This window comes from Arachis duranensis, chromosome 9 (assembly GCF_000817695.3).
Source record: "Arachis duranensis cultivar V14167 chromosome 9, aradu.V14167.gnm2.J7QH, whole genome shotgun sequence".
Taxonomy (NCBI): Eukaryota; Viridiplantae; Streptophyta; class Magnoliopsida; order Fabales; family Fabaceae; genus Arachis; species Arachis duranensis.
In genome coordinates, this window is record NC_029780.3 from 113389840 (window position 1) to 113408211 (window position 18372).

At 35.1% G+C, this 18372-nt stretch overlaps 3 protein-coding genes and 1 pseudogene across 5 annotated transcripts; 2 read left to right on the forward strand and 2 right to left on the reverse strand.

Annotated features, from left to right (window-relative positions):
* LOC107467225 (protein ASPARTIC PROTEASE IN GUARD CELL 1-like) overlaps positions 1-969 on the reverse strand; it is a 1543-nt pseudogene extending 574 nt beyond the window's left edge.
* Positions 970-5521: 4552 nt separating this feature from the next.
* LOC107467361 (GDT1-like protein 4) lies at positions 5522-9756 on the forward strand. 3 transcript variants are annotated; one of them, XM_021131371.2, is made up of 13 exons: positions 5522-5705; positions 5829-5897; positions 7069-7128; positions 7218-7265; positions 7487-7575; positions 7690-7726; positions 7813-7860; positions 8054-8122; positions 8212-8256; positions 8350-8411; positions 8644-8716; positions 8856-8940; positions 9381-9756. In XM_021131371.2, the coding sequence occupies exons 1-12, from the start codon at positions 5688-5690 to the stop codon at positions 8922-8924; spliced, it is 687 nt and encodes a 228-aa protein (XP_020987030.1). In that variant the 5' UTR covers positions 5522-5687; the 3' UTR covers positions 8925-8940; positions 9381-9756. The 3 variants fall into 3 exon arrangements, with proteins under 3 accessions (XP_020987030.1, XP_052110166.1, XP_015941919.1); XM_052254206.1 differs by having other exon boundaries at positions 9408-9756; XM_016086433.3 differs by lacking the exon at positions 9381-9756 and having other exon boundaries at positions 5525-5705; positions 8856-9168.
* A 175-nt stretch (positions 9757-9931) lies between these two features.
* Positions 9932-11730, reverse strand: LOC107467362 (ATP-dependent Clp protease adapter protein CLPS1, chloroplastic). The gene is made up of 3 exons (XM_016086434.3): positions 11580-11730; positions 10815-10965; positions 9932-10405 (listed from the first exon to the last, which is right to left on the reverse strand). Exons 1-3 carry the CDS (start codon positions 11641-11643, stop codon positions 10144-10146), a joined length of 477 nt encoding a protein of 158 aa, XP_015941920.1. The 5' UTR covers positions 11644-11730; the 3' UTR covers positions 9932-10143.
* Positions 11731-13187: 1457 nt separating this feature from the next.
* On the forward strand, positions 13188-17781 carry LOC107467360 (protein SEEDLING PLASTID DEVELOPMENT 1). The gene is made up of 9 exons (XM_052254127.1): positions 13188-13942; positions 14484-14698; positions 15044-15194; positions 15286-15477; positions 15618-15777; positions 15907-16244; positions 16385-16561; positions 16716-16874; positions 17202-17781. Exons 1-9 carry the CDS (start codon positions 13445-13447, stop codon positions 17502-17504), a joined length of 2193 nt encoding a protein of 730 aa, XP_052110087.1. The 5' UTR covers positions 13188-13444; the 3' UTR covers positions 17505-17781.
* Positions 17782-18372: the final 591 nt, after the last annotated feature.

The window sequence follows — 18372 nt, forward strand, 5'->3', positions numbered from 1 at the left end:
CGAGGCAGTATGAAAACGACGTCGAATTCAGCTGAGCCGGAAAAGATAGGGTTCCGCCACCGAGTCCGAGCAACCCTGCTGCGCCGATGAACAAGCCTTGGTTGTTGTGGCCGCAGCCGATGGCGATGTTTGTGACGGAGCTTTGGCCAATGCTGATGGTTTCGGTGACGAATTCACCGACGGTATAGGAACCATCGCCATAGGAGACTTCGTAGAGGCAGTTGCCGTTGAGACACTGAGATTCGTCGAGCAATTGGCAGTGAGTTGAGTCGCAGGAGAGTGGGTGAAAGGAAGAGGATGAGTTCGGGTCGAATATCGGGTCGGATTGGCGGTAGCAACCGGAGCAGGGTGAACATTGCACCCAGCTGATGTCGCTGCCAGTGTCGAGGACCATGTAGACAGGATTCGGTGGCTCGCCGATTCCGACTCGGGAGAAGTACTCGCCGCTTCCCTGACTCGTTCCGGAGACGATGGGTCCCTCAAGTTCCGAGACGCTGAAGGATTGTGAACGAGTTAGGAGGGTCGTGACTCGGGCTGAGTCGCGCTCGAGTCGGGATAAAGTGAGGGACTTGTATTCGCGGTGTGTTGGCTTCTGAAGTGATGCTCGAGAATGAAGTTGCAGAGAGAGCTTTGATGATGGCGTAGAACTGAGTTGCTCTTGTTGTTTGTGGTGGTTGAAGTCGAGAACTTGAAGGGTTTTTTGAATGGAGGCAGTGACATCGAGGAACGTGGTTTTGGGTATGTGATGGGGTGTGGTGCGAGAGTGTGCCAACGGGGAATCACAGATGATGATGATGAAGAGGACGATGACGGAAAACAGAGGAGCCATTGGAGCCTGAAATGAGAGTGCATGGTGTGAAGAGTATGTATAGGGCAGCAGCAGAGGCATGATTTCACGTAAGAAAAGGGTATTATTATTGCTGTATATGGCAAGCTTGGCCATTGCCATAGTTTATCATTATTGCTGCTTAGCTCTCTTTGCTTCGGTAATTAATTTACTACTAATCTCATGATTCATGAACTTTGCATTTTTATCTTGCTTTCTTTTTCATTAAGTTGGTTGTAGTAAATACTAAATAGTAATCTTTTTCTTCTTTGGGAAAGCAGAAAGGTGCTGGGTAGTAACTTGTTTTTGGTTTTGGTTGACCAACTTAGACTTGTTAAAGAAGAGTTAGAGGTATGATTATCTGGTCTGTGACCCAGTTAGGCATGCCACGAAAGTGGGATTGTGTCTGAAGTTTGAACTCATGTGGGTGTTATCATTACATTTTGCTGCCATTTTTGGATCTAATCTTTCTTTGTTGACATAATGATTTGGATTGGCTCAGGCGTTGAGCACCTGACTCCTGAGGGCGGGTCACGTCCTTCGGTCCTTGTACTTCTTGGGCCCATATTAGAATTTCTTGTGTTTCCAATTTCAGTTGTTCCAAAGGCATGGCCCAATAAGAACAACCGCTGGCCCAACCCAACATATTTAAAAGGATTGAAATGACAAAAAAAATTGCCAAACACAATAACTCACATCTTTTCGTTAGCAGGAATTGCTTAGAGAGAGGTAAGGATGACAAAACTCTCATAGTGCGGGGATTCTCGCGAAAATCATCTCGAATGGGATCTGATTTTGGGAAAATTTTTTGGTGGAGACAGAGATGCGAAGTAAAATTCTTATGAGATAGGCACTGGGATCCTATGAAGAATTTTTGCTAATTTTTAAAATTTATAAATTTACTTAATTATTTTTTATAATTTATTCTCTTTGCAACCACTCCTTTATGACTCTTCCTTCTCATTGTTCCATCACCCCTCACCACGCCGTTCTCTTTGTTCATGACATTCTTTTTCCTCTTTGAGGGTGTGTCTACTTTCCTCTTCGCAACTCCACCGTTGTATCCATTTTCCTCTTTGCTGCCGTGTCTTCAACTTCGTTCACTGTTTTGTACTCTGTCTTGCCATCGCGTTCCCTTACTATATTAGTTCTAAAGAAGTCGTTGTCTGTTGTTTATTATTTATGTATAAAATCTTGTTGTTTTGTATAGAATGAATATTTACAACTCTATTCCTATGAAAATTAATTATCAGTCAGAACTATTGGAGAGATGAGGAGTGAGGTCCTACGAAAAAATGAGGATGAGTAATATTTCCTTGCAACATAAATTGGAGACGGAAATAGAGAACACATCTAGAGGCGGGGACAGAAAATAGAAAAGCATCTTCCGCTCCTGACCTACACCGTTACCATCTCTACTTAGAAAAGCGGATTTAGATCCTCTAAAGTTTGAATTTCATTTTAGAAAGTAAAGTGTGATCTTCTACCCTTGAATAGTTTCTCTTTCATATTTATTATTGGTCCCATCTATGAAATCAATGGTGAGAAATCACACTTTACTCTCTAAAGTGAAATTCAAACTTTAGAGGATCCAAATCCTAAGAAAGCTAGCATAAGTAATGAGATGACAAACAGAGATTGCACTCATCTCTAAATTTTAAATTTCAAATTGCCCTCCAGATGATTTTGTTAATTTTAATTATCTTTTGTATTTTAATATTTTAAGATCTGTTTGTAAACACGAAAGTCTTTTAAAATTTATTTTAATAGTTTATCTATACAACAAAAGAAACTTGTGTCTAACCATGTGATTGGAGGTGGATTTTCACATATAAAAATGTAGCATATTTTATTCCGTGATCAACGTTTTACTTCTTTAAAAACTAACTCTTATAGTAATAATATTTGTCGCTATTATTGGCATCAAAGATCAAGCACAATTTGTTGCGTTAAAATTATTAGCTAACAAAGTAGGAGTGTTATCCCAAAAGTGCAGTCCCAGTTTTTAAGTAATTCGATGATTGTTTATGAACAATTGCTTGTAGCCGTGTCTAACTAATATTTGCAATTCTATATTCATACTTTTGATTGTTACAATGTTACCCTTCTCTGACGTCCACAACGAGCCAAAACAAAATCGTATTTAAGTTTTATACCAATGCGTCACTTATTTCCATAGAAAGGTTACAAATGGTCGTACATGGTTGTTCAATTTTTATTGTTTTAAAGTCAAATATAATATGGTTTGCTCCATTATTAAGGGGAAAAGTTAAACAGTTTTAACGGTACAAAATTACAAATACGATAACTTGCAAATAGTAATAGTTTTATTTATTTATTTATGAGTTTAGTTAATATATGTGTTTAAAATATATGTTACGATGATCGTGAATACATTAAAAATTTAAATTTTGTATTTTTTTTTTGTAATCAATTCAATTTGGTAGCTTGAAAACTACTGCTCCTGCCCCTCCACCCACTACGAATCAAGAATCAATGTTGTTATCCTCTGTGATTATAATATAAGAAATATTCTGCATGCGTGTCTTAACATATGATAGTAGCCTTTTAATGTTGCATAATATTAAATTCATAAAAACTTTAAAACTTTTTTATTTTTTCATTCTTAAAAAGTTTTTAAAATATTCATTAACAAAAATCTTAGCAAAAAAAACTTCACTCACCTTTTAGACAGTTATTGTTATTCATAAGAAGACAACAATCCAAAAGTAAAAAGGCCATATAAATATATACTTTTTATTTTTTGGTGAATGATGCTATATATATAAAAGTTTTTGTTATTAAATTTAATTAAATTAGCGTAAAGATCAGCAAAAAAAGCACGTGCATACCTCATTATTTCTCATTTTTACGCAGCGCATAAATTTTTGTTGGTGAGCATAAAATGTATTAATATAAGTATATAGCACATAATTTTTCAAAATACAATACAAAAAATTTTACACATAATATACAAATTTTGTATATAACACATAAATTTTTGTTAAAAATATATTTTGTTAATTTAGTGAGTTAATATTTTAAATATATAATTTTCTAAAAAATTTTATATTATATACTAAAATTTTATACTATACACTTGTTTCGATGATTACTTAAAACGGGATTGTATATAGGTTTAAACGTAAGGTCCAAGCTCTCAAGGGGTGGTTTCCGACTTAGCCTGCATCAAGTTGTCATCTTCTGAGTTGTTTGTGAGAAGATGGGAGTGATATCTGCAAAACATTTCGATACTTAAATCAGCAAGGGTCTTAACAGGTTTAAGTGTATTGAAATTTAAGTATACTTGAGAGTGTCAATGTATTTATAGATGATTAGACAATAACTATATTTTCACTTCTGATAGTAAATAATCGTCCCTTGATCTAAGGGTTGCTAAGATTCCTCTTCTAGAAGTAGGTGAGAGATATTTGGGATTAATTAATTACCTTGTAGTGTTTTATCCGACCTCTTAAGAGGTTGATTACGTGGTAGATGTCCTTTAGACTTTGAGGAATGTTAGGGGGCTAGCAATTTTGGTGTTTTGTAACCATCAATTGGCTATCAATAGTGTTTTTAATAGTGTGAGATTATATTTAATGGTGGGAGATCACTCACTTTTGTTTTGATGGTTAAATGCTGGCTAGAAAAAACAAAAGTTGCTGGCCCTAGACTTTTCCTTAGACTTTTATGTGTTTCTGGACTTGACTTATATTTTGGGCCATATATAAACAACACTAAAATTTATATATTGTATATATTTATTAGTATAAAATACAAATTTTTATATATAACACATAAATTTTTTAGTAAACACCCAACTTGATCCTTATCTATTTTTACGAAGGGTAAAGTGATTTCTGTAAAAAAAATGACACTTCGACCTTTAACCTTTTTATTTTGGGACAATACGATCTCTCAATTAAAAAATCCGTTAAATAATAACAAAAATTAATTTTGTGAGAGTTTTATTTGTATTTTGTAGAGGTTTTAAACCTCCCCAAAATTCTTTTTAACAACATAACTATTACTACCACTACTATCATTACCTTCTTCATCTTCATTACTATGACTCCTACCTCTATTATTTTTATTGCTTTATCATCATCATTATCTCCTCTACCGTCATCATCACTAATACCAATATTATCAATATTAAAGTTCTATTCTTTCATTTTTTATTTGATATTATTTCTTTCTTTTAAAAAATATTTGTACTATAATTACTTTTTTTGTGATATCATTTTCATCAATAATTTTTCTTCACTTAACCATCAATAGTAAAAGAATTTTTTAAAATAAATTTATTAATAGTTTGTGAAAATTTATAGAAGTTTAAAAATCACATAAAATATAAATAAAACTCTCACAAAACTAAATTTTGTTATTATTTAACGAATTTTTTAATAAAAAAATAATATTTTCTCAATTTAAAAAAAGTTGAAAATTAAAATATATATTTTTTTGTAAAATTCACTTTGTCTGTCGTAAAAATAGATAATTGAATGTTTACTCTAAATTTTTACCCATAACAATATAGCACACAAAGAAATATTTGAACGCTTTCTTGTTTTCACGAATCAAATAATCAAAATAATAGAGAGGAGAGATTCCGATTCCCGGGAAAGGAAGAGAATTGAATGCCAAAGCTGCGAATAAGAAAATAGTAAAATAATTCGCACGCACTTTACACGCGCGTTGTCTCTTCTCTCCTCTTTCAACCTTCGCCTCTCACTTGTTTTAGGTAACAACTAACATAACGTAACATAACAAGAGAAACCAAGCACCTATTTTTCCGAATCCCACACTCACATCTGCTTTATCTTCTCTTTTCGCACTTCTTCTTCATTCATCCCCCAATATGACTTCAATCGCTCAGGTACTACAGATTTCAATTTCATTTATTTATTTTCATTATTTCCTCAATTTTAATTTTCTTTTTTTGGATTTGCTCATTGTTTGTCAACTGATGCCAATCCTGTTATTCATTTTCATCAATCAGGGTTTTACCAAGTCGCTGGCCATGACCGTGCTCTCTGAGATCGGTGATAAAACCTTCTTTGCAGCTGCGGTATGTTTCTCTTCATGGTTACTTATTCTTCGCCATTTTTATTCTTCATTATTGTTTTCGTTTACTTCTAAGCTGCAATCTAAAAGTTTTAGACTTTAGTTAAAAAAAGTTTTGAATCTTTAGCTTCTGGATTCACCTCCTTCTTTCGTGTCTTTTCCTTTTTTGCATTTCCTAAATCATATATTCACAGTATCGGCACTTGACTTACTCCAATTAATATATTCATTCTTATGTGTGGATATTTAGAGTAGCAAATTCTCAAATTGGTTTCTGAAATTTTAAGATAAAAAATTAGTTAGGACTAAAAAGATGCACTTTAGTTAATTGGTTGGTTGGTTGGTTGGGGGGAGGGGGGATTTGACGGAAACAAAAGATTTAATGCTGCCTTCAGTTTTGAGAACAAGACACAAATGATAGAGATACAAAAATTAGTGTTCTTATATTTTGTTTGGTGATAAACTATAATAAATTATGAACATCTAATTTATTTTCATTTTTTTTCATAAAAAATGTTTAAGAAGAAAAATATAATGATAAAAAATATAATTATGAAAATTTGATAAAAATATTGAAAAATAAGTTGTGTCTTTCCTATCAGTAAGGACACAAAATATACTAATTCAGGGTCTCTAGACACAATGTTTCTGTCCATATTTTATCTGTCACACATAATTTTGTGTCCCTGCTTTCGTGTCTCATGCCAAATCTAAGAGACTAATTTAAGGATTTACTCACTAGAGCTAGGTAGGCACTCCAAATCAAAGCCTTGCATTCTGTGGGCCACTTGTCTGACCTATCAGAGTAGTGTTCTGGATTGGAACTACCTCAAGATACAATTTGTTTGTTTCTTTGGGGAAATTTTTGTTGTGTGATGTGTCATGGTTTAAAACTATTTTATCAGTAAACAGTATGAGTGTTCAAGTTTGTGTGTTTTTGAATGAATTTGGTTTTCAATTTGGTCATCATTATTCAGTTGCTTTTACATAAAAAAATTTCCCATTGCTCTACTAACACCAAATATGTTTGATAGAAGTATTTGAATGAGCAACATTACTTGTTACTTCATTGAATAGTTTATGGCAAGAATAGAGGGCTTTAATATTTGTCTTTCTTTGTTACTTTGAGTAGAAAGCAAAAGCCTGATGTTTGATTTCATGATGTTTGTTTCAAGATCCTGGCTATGCGACACCCCCGGCGCCTTGTCTTATTGGGTTGCCTATCGGCTTTGATTGTAAGAATCTAGTCTTCTTCCTTTTATCAGCTTTATTGTTATTTTGATATATTTTTATTTTAAGTCTCATAGTTCCTTGAAAATTCTAGGTCATGACTATTCTCTCTGCCCTAGTTGGTTGGGCTGCTCCAAATCTGGTAAGCATTGTTTGCTAGTTGTGGAACTTCACAATTCTCATCATTATCTGTTTCTTCTTAGAATCATTAGTAGGTGCTATCCTTCTATTAGTCAATATGTTGCATATATTGAGATATTATGGCCAACTGTATTTGAGATCCAGCAATTGTTTGATTAAATTACACACTCATTTTTTTTATTTTTAGTTTTCTGGGGTGCTGATCTTCCTGTAATTTTGCAGATTTCACGTAAATGGACTCATCACATTACAACATTTTTATTCTTTGGGTTTGGAATTTGGTCCTTGAAAGATGCTATATTTGGAGACGGGTGATTGTTCATTCTTTGCCAGTAAATTACTGATTATTTTGTAACGAACATCAACTTGTAACTGAATAGAAGTTCTTTTTTTTTTCACTCGTGGATCATGATTTCACCGAGCAGGGATGCTGAAGAATTGGCTGAAGTAGAAGCAGAATTGGTTTGTTTTTCGCTTCTGTTTGGTTTCTTCTTTCAAGTTAATTATTTTTCCTTCTTGACAGTTGATTGAGCTCCCTTTATTATCAGGACAAAGATTGGAAGGCTAACAATGGAGTTAAGAAAGATAGCAGTAAGGTAAAAATAAAATGTCTATCTGATATATTTTTTCTTGCTTGGATGCATGGATATGATTTTGAATGGATTAAGAATTTTCCTCCTTAATTCCAGGAAATAATTGATTGTAAGAATATATTCAAAATAGAATTCTCTGGTGCTGTGTATTTGATGTTCTAAAACTGTATATACATTGTGTGATTCTAACTCCTAGGTTGATGATGACTTGAAAAAGCAGCAACGCCCTTTTTTATCTCAGTTTTTGTCCCCTATTTTTCTAAAGGTAACATATTTGTATTATAACTGTACAGTATTTACTAAAAAAATTAAGCTATGGTTAATCAGATCCACTTTATCAACTCCATTTTGTAGGCATTTTCTATCAATTTCTTTGGGGAGTGGGGTGACAAGAGCCAGGTGAGTGTAGTTATAGAACATTTTTTCCCTTGCATATGCTCCATTATAGACACTGCTTTATTCTTCACTAGCCATAACTTTGTTCTGTTTCAGCTGGCTACAATTGGTTTGGCTGCGGATGAGAACCCATTTGGTGTCGTTCTTGGAGGGATTCTGTAAGTTTGTACTCTTAATTTTTTCTGTCTGTAATTTAGTATCAACTTATTTCTTTGAAGATTTTGATTAATTTTTCCTTCGGTCTCCCATGATGGGATATGTTTTCTGAATATTATGCTGGAATTCTGCATAGACATGATTTGTGCAATTATATTTATTTAAGTAATGTGTTCCATACCTGTGAACCTAAAATTTCTTAGGATAATTGAAAATTTTCAATTTTTCCCTCAGGGGACAAGCACTATGCACTACTGCTGCTGTCATCGGAGGAAAGAGTTTAGCATCTCAAATATCAGAAAAAATGGTATTAGTTTCTGTTCCTTTTTATCTACTTAGCTTGTAGAGATTAGGTTGTAATGTGTAATTCTGATTTACCACACTGCTGGTGTAGCATTAAGTTGTGTGTGCATGTTATCTAAATGTTGTACTTCAATACTTTTCAGGTTGCACTATCAGGTGGATTGCTTTTCATTGTTTTTGGTATTCAATCATTCCTCTCTCCAGTGGAATAATGAAGGCTTCCCATTGGTTAGTGATTGTTGATTGTTCTTATTGTATGTGGGATTTTAGCAAACTAGCTTCTTTAGCACGATGGGTTGGCTGCCAAATAGCTGAGTACATGCCTCATCCAACTGGGGTGAATGCTTTCATTATTTCCAGTTTCACCCTTTCAAAGATTTCATGACTCAATAAACAGATCATTTTAGTACCAACACCAAATTCATCATATAAAGTCAAATTAAGTGGATTGTTCAATTTTTACATCTAGAAACAATTCATATATCTATCTTTGTCATGTTTCATGCATATGTAAATTTTCAATGTTTTTGGAAAAAATATACCATAAGCCGTGAAGCTTCCTCCTGGTTTGGAGGAAGTAATAAAACATAGAGAAGGAGGGTTAAAGACAAGCTTGCTTGTAATCTTCGGTGGTGACTTTTTTTGTCCATGTTTGCGTCGGATTATAGGGATGAAAAGGCTTTCCTTCGTTGTAGCTAAAAGAAGTTGAGAATGGTACTGTCATCAACTCAACGTGTGTGACAAGGTTTGACAAGAATTCCTTCTTGCAAGGGGAGATTTACTTACGAGTGCAGTAGGGTGGAAGTCGTCTTAGTGATGTAACTTGACTGAAAATTATTCGTTGATATCAAGGCAACCTCTTTTGTAACAAGTGTTGGTTGAACCACCAAAATTTCAAATTTTCACCCATGACAAGCTTAAAATCCACATGTTTTTAATGACTTAAAAAAGTGGACAAAAATCAATATTTAATGTTTATTTCATTTTTCAGAATGTAATTTTTTCAATTCGTTCTGTTTCGTTATATATATAGTTCACATGGAATAGTGGCATCAATGGTCATTGTTTTCCTGATGGTTGTCTTTTTTATTTTTTTGGCTTTAATAATTAATGACTGGTCCAGACCCAAAATTAATAATAATGACTGGTAGAGATTCAATTCGTTAAGGCGGTCAAGCTGATATCAAAAGCAAATCAAACAAGATCAGAAACACCAGAGTTGATACAAAAGTAGTGCTATTATTTATTTATTCAAAATCACAACTATCTCGTCAAAATCGTAAGACCAACAACTATTATACATTTGCCTTTTTCTTGCGTTACTCAAAAGCTTCATGACGTTATCCTATGTACACAAACAAACGTTTCCAATTTCGCCTTTCAATAGCATCAACTCCAATATTGCTTCGTATTGAATGCTGCATCAGCAGTTCAGCACCCTCCGCCTGCAGGCTCAATTGAACTTAGTAGCCCATTTCCTCTCAGTTGCATGCAGTATACTTCAGCATCAGCTTGGGAACAGATGATAACCACTGACAACCCGTTGTAGTGCGCTTCTTGCATGATATTAACAGCATTGTCAATGGTCATCCCAGGAATAACCTTCATCAGTACTTGGACCACATATTCCCGTTTATTGAAGTTGTCATTGTGCAATATTACGCGATATGGTGGCACTGATTTTCGCGATTTCCTGCACATTTTAGAAAGTCCAGAATGAAACCTTTGCAACCCATGCCACATTTTATTCTGAAAAAAGGAACTGAACAACAGTGCATAGAAAATACAAACTCTAATGGATCTCCTAGTTCTTTCATTAAGGAGGTTAAGGCATAAACATCCATTTATTTACTTGATTACTTCAGAATTACAATGCAAAGACTTTGAAGTAAAAACAAATCATTTTTATTCAATGCAATACCATCTCCATTTTCCCACAAGATACTTATACCAGCAATATCAATAATATGGACACCATTGACAAGATTCTCACCGGTATCTTTTATTCAGGGAATCTCCATAAAATTGAATCTAGCCACACAATTACAATACCCAATTGGAAAAGTTCAGCTTGAAGATCGAGAATCAAGACTAGTTCTAACCTCAAATCAAATTCAGATTCACGGCCAGGGGTAACTTTTTCAATTACTGGCTTTTCCAGCAGCCCTGCACCTTTGCCCGGTCTTGTAGTTATTGCAGCTGTGGGGATGCAAAGATTGGAGCATGGTCCTCTACAAAGTGAATATCTATCTCCTGCAAAAAGCAAATCATTAAAAACAACTACAATTTGAAGCACTCAACCATATAGATACACATTGCATGAAGATTAACCAAGGATATTTGCTTTCACCGCGAACCCTACACATGGCAACACATCAAGCATCTCAAAACATAGTTTTCAGATACAAATAATAGACATTGCAAGAACCACTGGATGATGAATATTACAGGCTTCGCCATAAACTCGTGTCTAGATTATCAATTTTTTTTCTTTCTTTTTCAAGAAAAAAGGATAAAATTCCAAAGATAGATGATGAATTGCAGCTGGTGAAATTCTTCTAAGAAGAGAACAATTCGGACCAGGCAATTGATTCAACAAAAGAAAATTATTATAAAAAAGAAAGAACGAACGAAAGAAGAGAATGCAGGTATATAACTATAACATTGCATAAGACGAGAATTAAAATATCACGTGATAATAACCTAATAACGTCAAAACTCAAATGTATATGCATCAAATTCAACAAGAAATGAAAATTGGGGCTTGAAATCAGGTGAAGAGAAGAGTAGGTTTAGGTGGGAATTAATTAATTGAATATGGAGAATCTTGGAATCGAAATATTATGAAAAGTGAATTAGGTAAGTACCTGGTTTAGGGTTGGAGATACCGCTGGGAGAAAGAGCGAATCTCCCGCGTATCGCACTCTCCATTTCTCTCTCTTTCTCTGCTCTGCTCTGCTCTTTCAAGAAACACTTTTTTTTCTTCTTACACAGAAACACTGTAATGCGAGTGAAGGAAGAAGCCTGATGCAAATGACGTGTATTTATGAATGAAATTACGAAATTCGTTTTGCATATTTTGATTACAGCCTTTGTGGGTTGGGCCCTTTGGGTTGAGCCCACACTAGTCCTTTAGAGAAATGGGCTAAATACTGCCCAAAAACATCATAACGGGCTAAATGGGCTTCATCTCACTATATTCTATTATTTACTGAACATGGACCGGACCAAAAATGGGAGCACATAAGAAAAATCTACCTAGCTGAGGCTTTAGTATGCTGTACCTAGGGTGGAAAAAGGTCAGGATCTGCAGTTTGGTTTATGTTTAGTCTGATCTGGTCTGGTCTGGTTTGACCTGTTATGAAATAGATACAGGTTCAAATTCTTATAAAAGTCTTATTATGTTAATAGGCCAGGTTCAAGTTCATTAATTAATCTTATTGACCTATCAGGGCCTGTTAATACATAATTACATATATAAATAATTTTTTTATTATTAACAAAATTATGAGATATTTTAAATTTATTATCTTTAATTATAAATAGTTTTGTATATTTTAAATACTACTAAATAACATGTCAGATTTAGTACTTTAAAAAAAAAAATCTATAACATGTTACAGACTAAACTTGTTAAGAGCAAAATCTGTCTTGACCTGGTCTGACCTGTTTCATCCCTAGTCGTACCGGAATTCAAAACTTGGCAAAGACCAAATATTGAACAGAAAGTTAGAAACCCTTATCATAAGATTTGCTAAATAGGGATTTGGGAATTATCTGATTTTGAATATTCGTTTAAGACAGTAGAGTGTCTAGAAGCATATTTGGTTCATAAGTTGGGTCAATAATATATATTGTCGCATTACTTAACTTGTGTGTTGTGTCTTTGGTACGAGATCTTTGATTAATGAAATGGAACTATGGAAGTAAGAAACCACAATTGTACAAGTACAACTATTCAAGAGGTTGAATCCACTTCGGCTGCTCACTTGGAATCGTGTAACCAATCATAACATCATATTGAACTTATTAATGGTGGAAAGGGACATGCAATCACAAAAGCAATCTATTCCTATGAAAATCGAGCGTCTAACTGTCCAAAATGAGTTGCTCTATTTTCATTCACATTTAATGTATAAAAATATAAATACAAGTTACAACTATTTCACAAAAAATACACAAACCACGACTTGGTGGCTAACCTAATAACATATTTGATATTTATTTTGTTCATCATTTTGTTACATAAAAAACTTAAAAAAAAAAACTCATTTTCCTTCCCTGGTATCTTCTATTACCTAAGTAAAAAAAATGGATTATTTAGCACGTGGGATCTCTGAACAAAAATTGCCATGAATTTACACAAAGCACATGAAACTCCCCTAAAATAAGGAAAGAAAAAAAAAAGAAAGAAAAGTTGAATGGAACAAGCCTTTGATTAATTTGGAAGAAGGCGTGAACGTAAACTCTCTCACCAAAAAACAACGTGTGGTTCGTAAGCAACTAACTACGTTGATTCTTATTTCTCTGGTCTCACAAATCAATCACCAAACCTTTTAACGGTCTCCAACACTTACTTGTCCCTTCCTTCCCTCCAATCCCAATAGTAATAGAAGATACCTCGGAATCTTCTTTTTTTCTCTTCTTCTTCTTCTTCTTCTTCTTTCTTCTTTAACTCATCAACACACATCTCAAACCAAAGGACACAGAAAAAGAAACTTAACATAACAGAATGAGAGCACTGAATTCGCATTATGTGGTGATCGATCTTCACTGTTCATGGCACTCCACAAGTCACCACCTTCCAACCTCAGCACTTGCCTACCTCAACATCAGCTCAAACCTCATCTCCACCGTCTCTTCGTCATTTCGTCGAACACGTCGTTCGGGTTCCGCAATTCGCTCCGCCAGGTCCTCCTCCTCCTCATGGATTCCCTCCCCGGAAATTCGCCGCCCCTCCGATCGTTTCTCCTCCGCTAACGGCTATCCGTTAAGCTCCCAGAACGTTCCGTCGACGTCGCGGCCCGAGGCCTCCACGGAGCTTGAGATGTTCTTGGAGCTGTTGCCTCTGAAGATGAGGAGGGAGCTTTATCGGCACCAGGAGATTGGGACGCTTATAGAGGTTGTGATGGATCTGGGTCGCAAGCCTCTCGCGAGGTTCCCTTCCGGAGATTGGGTTATCTCTGAACAACCCATAAAGCTTGAAGATTTATGCCATGCCATTTCCAAGGTGGGTGAGTTAGCTTGTTCTTTGTTTGGTTGAGCATTTTCGATGGAACATTTTTTTGTATTATATGTATTTTCATGAGGGGCCTTTGCAAAATATAAGCTTTAATTGATCCACTTTGAATTTATTATTGTTTCAACTGGAATATGCGAACCAATTATCTGCTATCACTCAGTGCTAAGTGATTTATTTATTGGCGAATTGCTGTTGCTTGGAAGAGTTATTGTGATAAATAATTTGACCAGGGAGAAAAAAAAGTTAAAAGATTGGTAAGGTGGGGTCCAAAGATCTAGATAGAAGAATATAGTCACTCGTGAGGAGAGTGTAAAGATTATTCTTTGTAATTGAAGTTGGAACTTTATTTCTAACACAATTATACATAATGCATGGTCAAGAACTTTTGAAGTTGCATGTAAGGATTGTGCCTTGTGATTACTGAGGTTTTTATAGTTATAGTTTCTAGACTTCTAGTTGCCGAAATAGCATTTGTCTCCCTTAGTGTTAATGAATAATGGCTTCTGATATAATGTTTCATTATGTTTAGGTAGGTGAGTTTTCTGATGACAACCGATCTGGTATTAATAGCTCTTTACACCGTATAAGTGCGATTCGGAATCGTAAAATGCAAATTATTGGCCTTACTTGCCGGGTGGGTCGAGCAGTGAGTGGTAGTGCGGAAATCATACGTGATTTGGTTGAGGATGGGGGTTCTATATTGGTCATAGGACCTCCCGGAGTGGGTAAAACTACGTTAATCAGGTAAACCTTGCCAATGTTTGATATTCTGAATAGGATTTCTGTGTCTTTATTTGAAGTTTTGATTGTGGACGTGGTTTATTAGCTCCTGAAAAAGTGAAGTTTTTGTTTTCAAGTTTCTCATGTTGATTTTTTCCCTTCATGTTTCTCTGTAAATGCCTCAACAGCAAAGCACTCTTACCCAAAATGGTCTGTGGCTGTGATTGTTCATGTTTCCTCATCAGTGTAAATTTTATGCAATAATTTCTTTAGTCACGCCAAACAATATCATTTTAAAGTTTTATGTATGTTAATATTGGTCAAGATGAGTTATTTAATATGCATGTCTGAAGAAGCTTGCTTGTGCAGAGAGATTGCTAGGATGCTGGCAGATGAGTTAAAGAAGCGTGTTGTAATAGTGGATACATCCAATGAAATTGGAGGTGATGGTGATGTTCCTCATGCGGGCATAGGCAGGGCAAGGAGGATGCAAGTTCCAAATGTACATATGCAGCATAATGTCCGTACAAATCTCGTTGGCTCAGTTTCATTTTTGTAGACAAGTTCTGATAAATGAACTTCTGTGACACTGTTCACGCTTCTCTATGCAGGTTATGATTGAAGCAGTTGAAAATCATATGCCTGAAACCATTATAATTGATGAAATTGGAACAGAGCTTGAAGCATTAGCAGCTAGTACCATTGCTCAAAGAGGAGTCCAATTGGTTGGAACAGCACATGGAATGACAATTGAAAACATAATAAAAAATCCTTCGCTTCAGAATCTTGTTGGTGGCATAGAGGTGAAAAGTCGCTCTTTCCTTTTTCTCATCAGTTCCCTTTTCCAAAGAGTGAATCAAGAAAAATTCAGAAGCATATAGAAATAGAATATGTGTAATGCTTACACACATTAGTAATGTTTGTTGAGTATTTATATCAACAGAGTGTAACCCTTGGGGATGAGGAAGCTAAGAAAAGAAAAGTGCAGAAGACAATTCTAGAAAGGAAAGGACCTCCTACATTTACTTGTGCTGTTGAGTTGATATCTAAAACTGAATGTCGCGTTCATCATAGATTAGATGCAACTGTGGATGCCATTTTGGCAGTTATTTTTCAACCCCCTGTCCCAAAAAAGTTATTTTTCATCATAGTACTAATGGATCTGTGTCTACGAGGAGGTCACCAGTTCAAGTGTATACTTACAAGGTATTCAAGGGCTTTTATACCTGTAACAGGAAAATCTCCATTATTTGAAGTCCGTCAATGGGATGACTCTGCAAAAGATTTATTGCAGTATGCTCCAATGCCTGAAAAAAGTCTTGGAGAAACCCTTGATATAACTAAGAATAGTATCATAAGTTCTGAAATAGATTCTGATAAGGATGATAAAGACCTTTCTCCTACATGGTCCGTGAAATGGAGCACTAGTGGATCTGTAAATAATACTGTGAGTTCTGACTTTAAGTCTGATGAGGATGAAGCAGACAGCCCTACTTCTCGATCTAAGAAATGGAGTACTAATGGATCTGTGACTACGAGGAGGTCACCAGTTCAAGTGTATACTTACAAGGTATTCAAGGGCTTTTATACCTGTCTCGTTTTCCATGTTGAATGGATTTCATTCTTGAAAACATGCATTGCCCAAACTCTTTCTTGATGCCTCCCTTTCTTATATTAACCTGGCACTTGTTTCATGTTGGATGCATTTAGATTCTTGAAGCTGATCTACTGCAAGTAGCAAAGGTGATGGGACTTGAAGATTTAGTAGATGTAACAGATGATATTGGAGCTGCTGATGCAATTCTAGCATCCAGTTCTGAGATACGACAGAACCCATGGATCCGTAGTGTAGCGAAATTCCACAAGTTACCAATTTTTGTTATTAAGGTGATTTTTGGTTGCCTCTTTAGTTGTTACTTCGATGTATTCTCTTTATATGTTATAATGAACTTCTGGTTACAATAGAACACTATCATGTTATAATGGCTTGGTGGTGGTTGTTTGTCATTATCTTCTTATACTGAGTTTTTGTTTCTTGCAGTCCAATACCATGGCACAAATGGTCAAAGCAGTACGTATGATCCTTGGGCTAGAATCATTTGGCCCTGCGAAAAAACCTTACAATGATGCTCTTGATATTGAAATCGAGGATGATGAACCAAAACGAAAACCATCTCTGGAAGAGATTGATGCCTTGGAGGTACAAGCCTTTCCTTTTCTCTTATTAGCATCTGATTTCTTAGAGAACAATTGATGTTTTCTTCACTACAGTCTTGGCAGTTAAATTAGTTCCTTTTAATGAGAAATTCCAGTGCTCCTCTGTACATACTTATTCTCATTGATGCTTCCCATCAGTAGTTATAGCTTTTCTCTGCTTTAAAGGGCATCTTTCTGATTTACCAAATATCATATCAAACAATCTTTCTGTTTCACTTGAAAAAACAAATATTGGCTTAGTGCTTCATACTTTCATGTATATTTTTTTGACTTAGTTTTGAATTTTCGTTTACTTATATGTATATGGCAGGAGGTTAGACTTGCAATAGAATACATTGTGATACCCGGTGGGGAACCTGTGGAGCTCCTTCCTAGACGTTCGGAAATAATAGCACGGCAGCTCGAACTTGTAGAAAGCTATCAGTTGGCAGCTGAAAAGTCAGGTACAGAACAAAACCCAAGGTTGCAGATACTTCCCATGAGGCTAAATGCAAAAAAAATATCTAAATCCAGTTCTGCTTCCCGCAAGAAAACAAGTCCTAATTCAGTGTCTACTGGTGGTGGTGGTGGCAAGGGTACCAGTGTCACTAGGCTTCCCCTTTTGCCCGAATAGTTCAGAGAAAAAAAATATATTAAATTGCTCCAATTCTAACATGTTTCACTCCCCTGGTTTGTACATGTAAAATGTACAGTGGCCATGTAATTATGTAAATAAGTTATTTATATAGCCAAAGAGCTTGTTGTTGCTCATAAATTTGGTGTGTGATGGTGATTTCATAGGTTTGATCCTACACCATGTTACCCCTCTTCCCATTTGTATTCATAAAAAAAATTCAACATTGTAAGTATTTTTCACCTGCAATATAATTCATTTGTAATTTGCTTTCATACATATTAGATATTAACTTTTAGGTAAAAACTCACATGCAATTGTCTTTATGTGAAGTTGATATTTGAAAACCGTGAGATGATTTGATAAGTTTGATTAAATTATCATCTAATAATTCTTGACTATTAATTTTATGAGTAGTGTTAGGGAGCCAATGGCCTAAGTGTACAATGTGTACGATGGGCTAAAACTTTGATCCATGAATAGAATGAACATCACCCAACTTAAGTTGATTTTAGGGTTCACTAAAGATCAAATCCCTGACCTTTCGGATCTAAAACTCTAATATCATATCATGAAACCACTCATTCCAAAAGCGTAACTTGATAGGATAATGTAACACTAATGATTATATCTCTAATACTTTCTAAACCTCCATTGTACGCATTGTACGTTTAAGCCATTGGCTCCCTATACTTTCCCTAATTTTATATTAAGACAACAACAATTGAGCTTTTACCTAACTTTTGTAGTTACGGAGTTCACTCAAAATAAATGGAACAAGAAACTTATGAGATGCGTATGAAGGTTTAGGTCATATTTGCCTAAGGCTGATATACTTTGTTTTTAGTCAGAGAGATATTTCTTTGTT

Bases quoted from the DNA above. Each gene is read 5' to 3' on its own strand.
- LOC107467361 (XM_021131371.2), top strand. The intron at 5,898-7,068 runs GTATGTTTCTCT...GTTTGTTTCAAG, and splicing joins AAACCTTCTTTGCAGCTGCG to ATCCTGGCTATGCGACACCC. The intron at 8,123-8,211 runs GTAACATATTTG...TCCATTTTGTAG, and splicing joins TGTCCCCTATTTTTCTAAAG to GCATTTTCTATCAATTTCTT.
- LOC107467362 (XM_016086434.3), bottom strand. From the start codon at position 11,643: ATGGAGAGTGCGATACGCGGGAGATTCGCTCTTTCTCCCAGCGGTATC. The intron at 10,966-11,579 runs GTACTTACCTAA...TGCTTTTTGCAG, and splicing joins TATCTCCAACCCTAAACCAG to GAGATAGATATTCACTTTGT. The intron at 10,406-10,814 runs GTTAGAACTAGT...TAAAATGTGCAG, and splicing joins GAATCTGAATTTGATTTGAG to GAAATCGCGAAAATCAGTGC.
- LOC107467360 (XM_052254127.1), top strand. From the start codon at position 13,445: ATGAGAGCACTGAATTCGCATTATGTGGTGATCGATCTTCACTGTTCA. The intron at 15,778-15,906 runs CAGTTATTTTTC...TTATACCTGTAA, and splicing joins AACTGTGGATGCCATTTTGG to CAGGAAAATCTCCATTATTT. The intron at 16,562-16,715 runs GTGATTTTTGGT...TGTTTCTTGCAG, and splicing joins TACCAATTTTTGTTATTAAG to TCCAATACCATGGCACAAAT.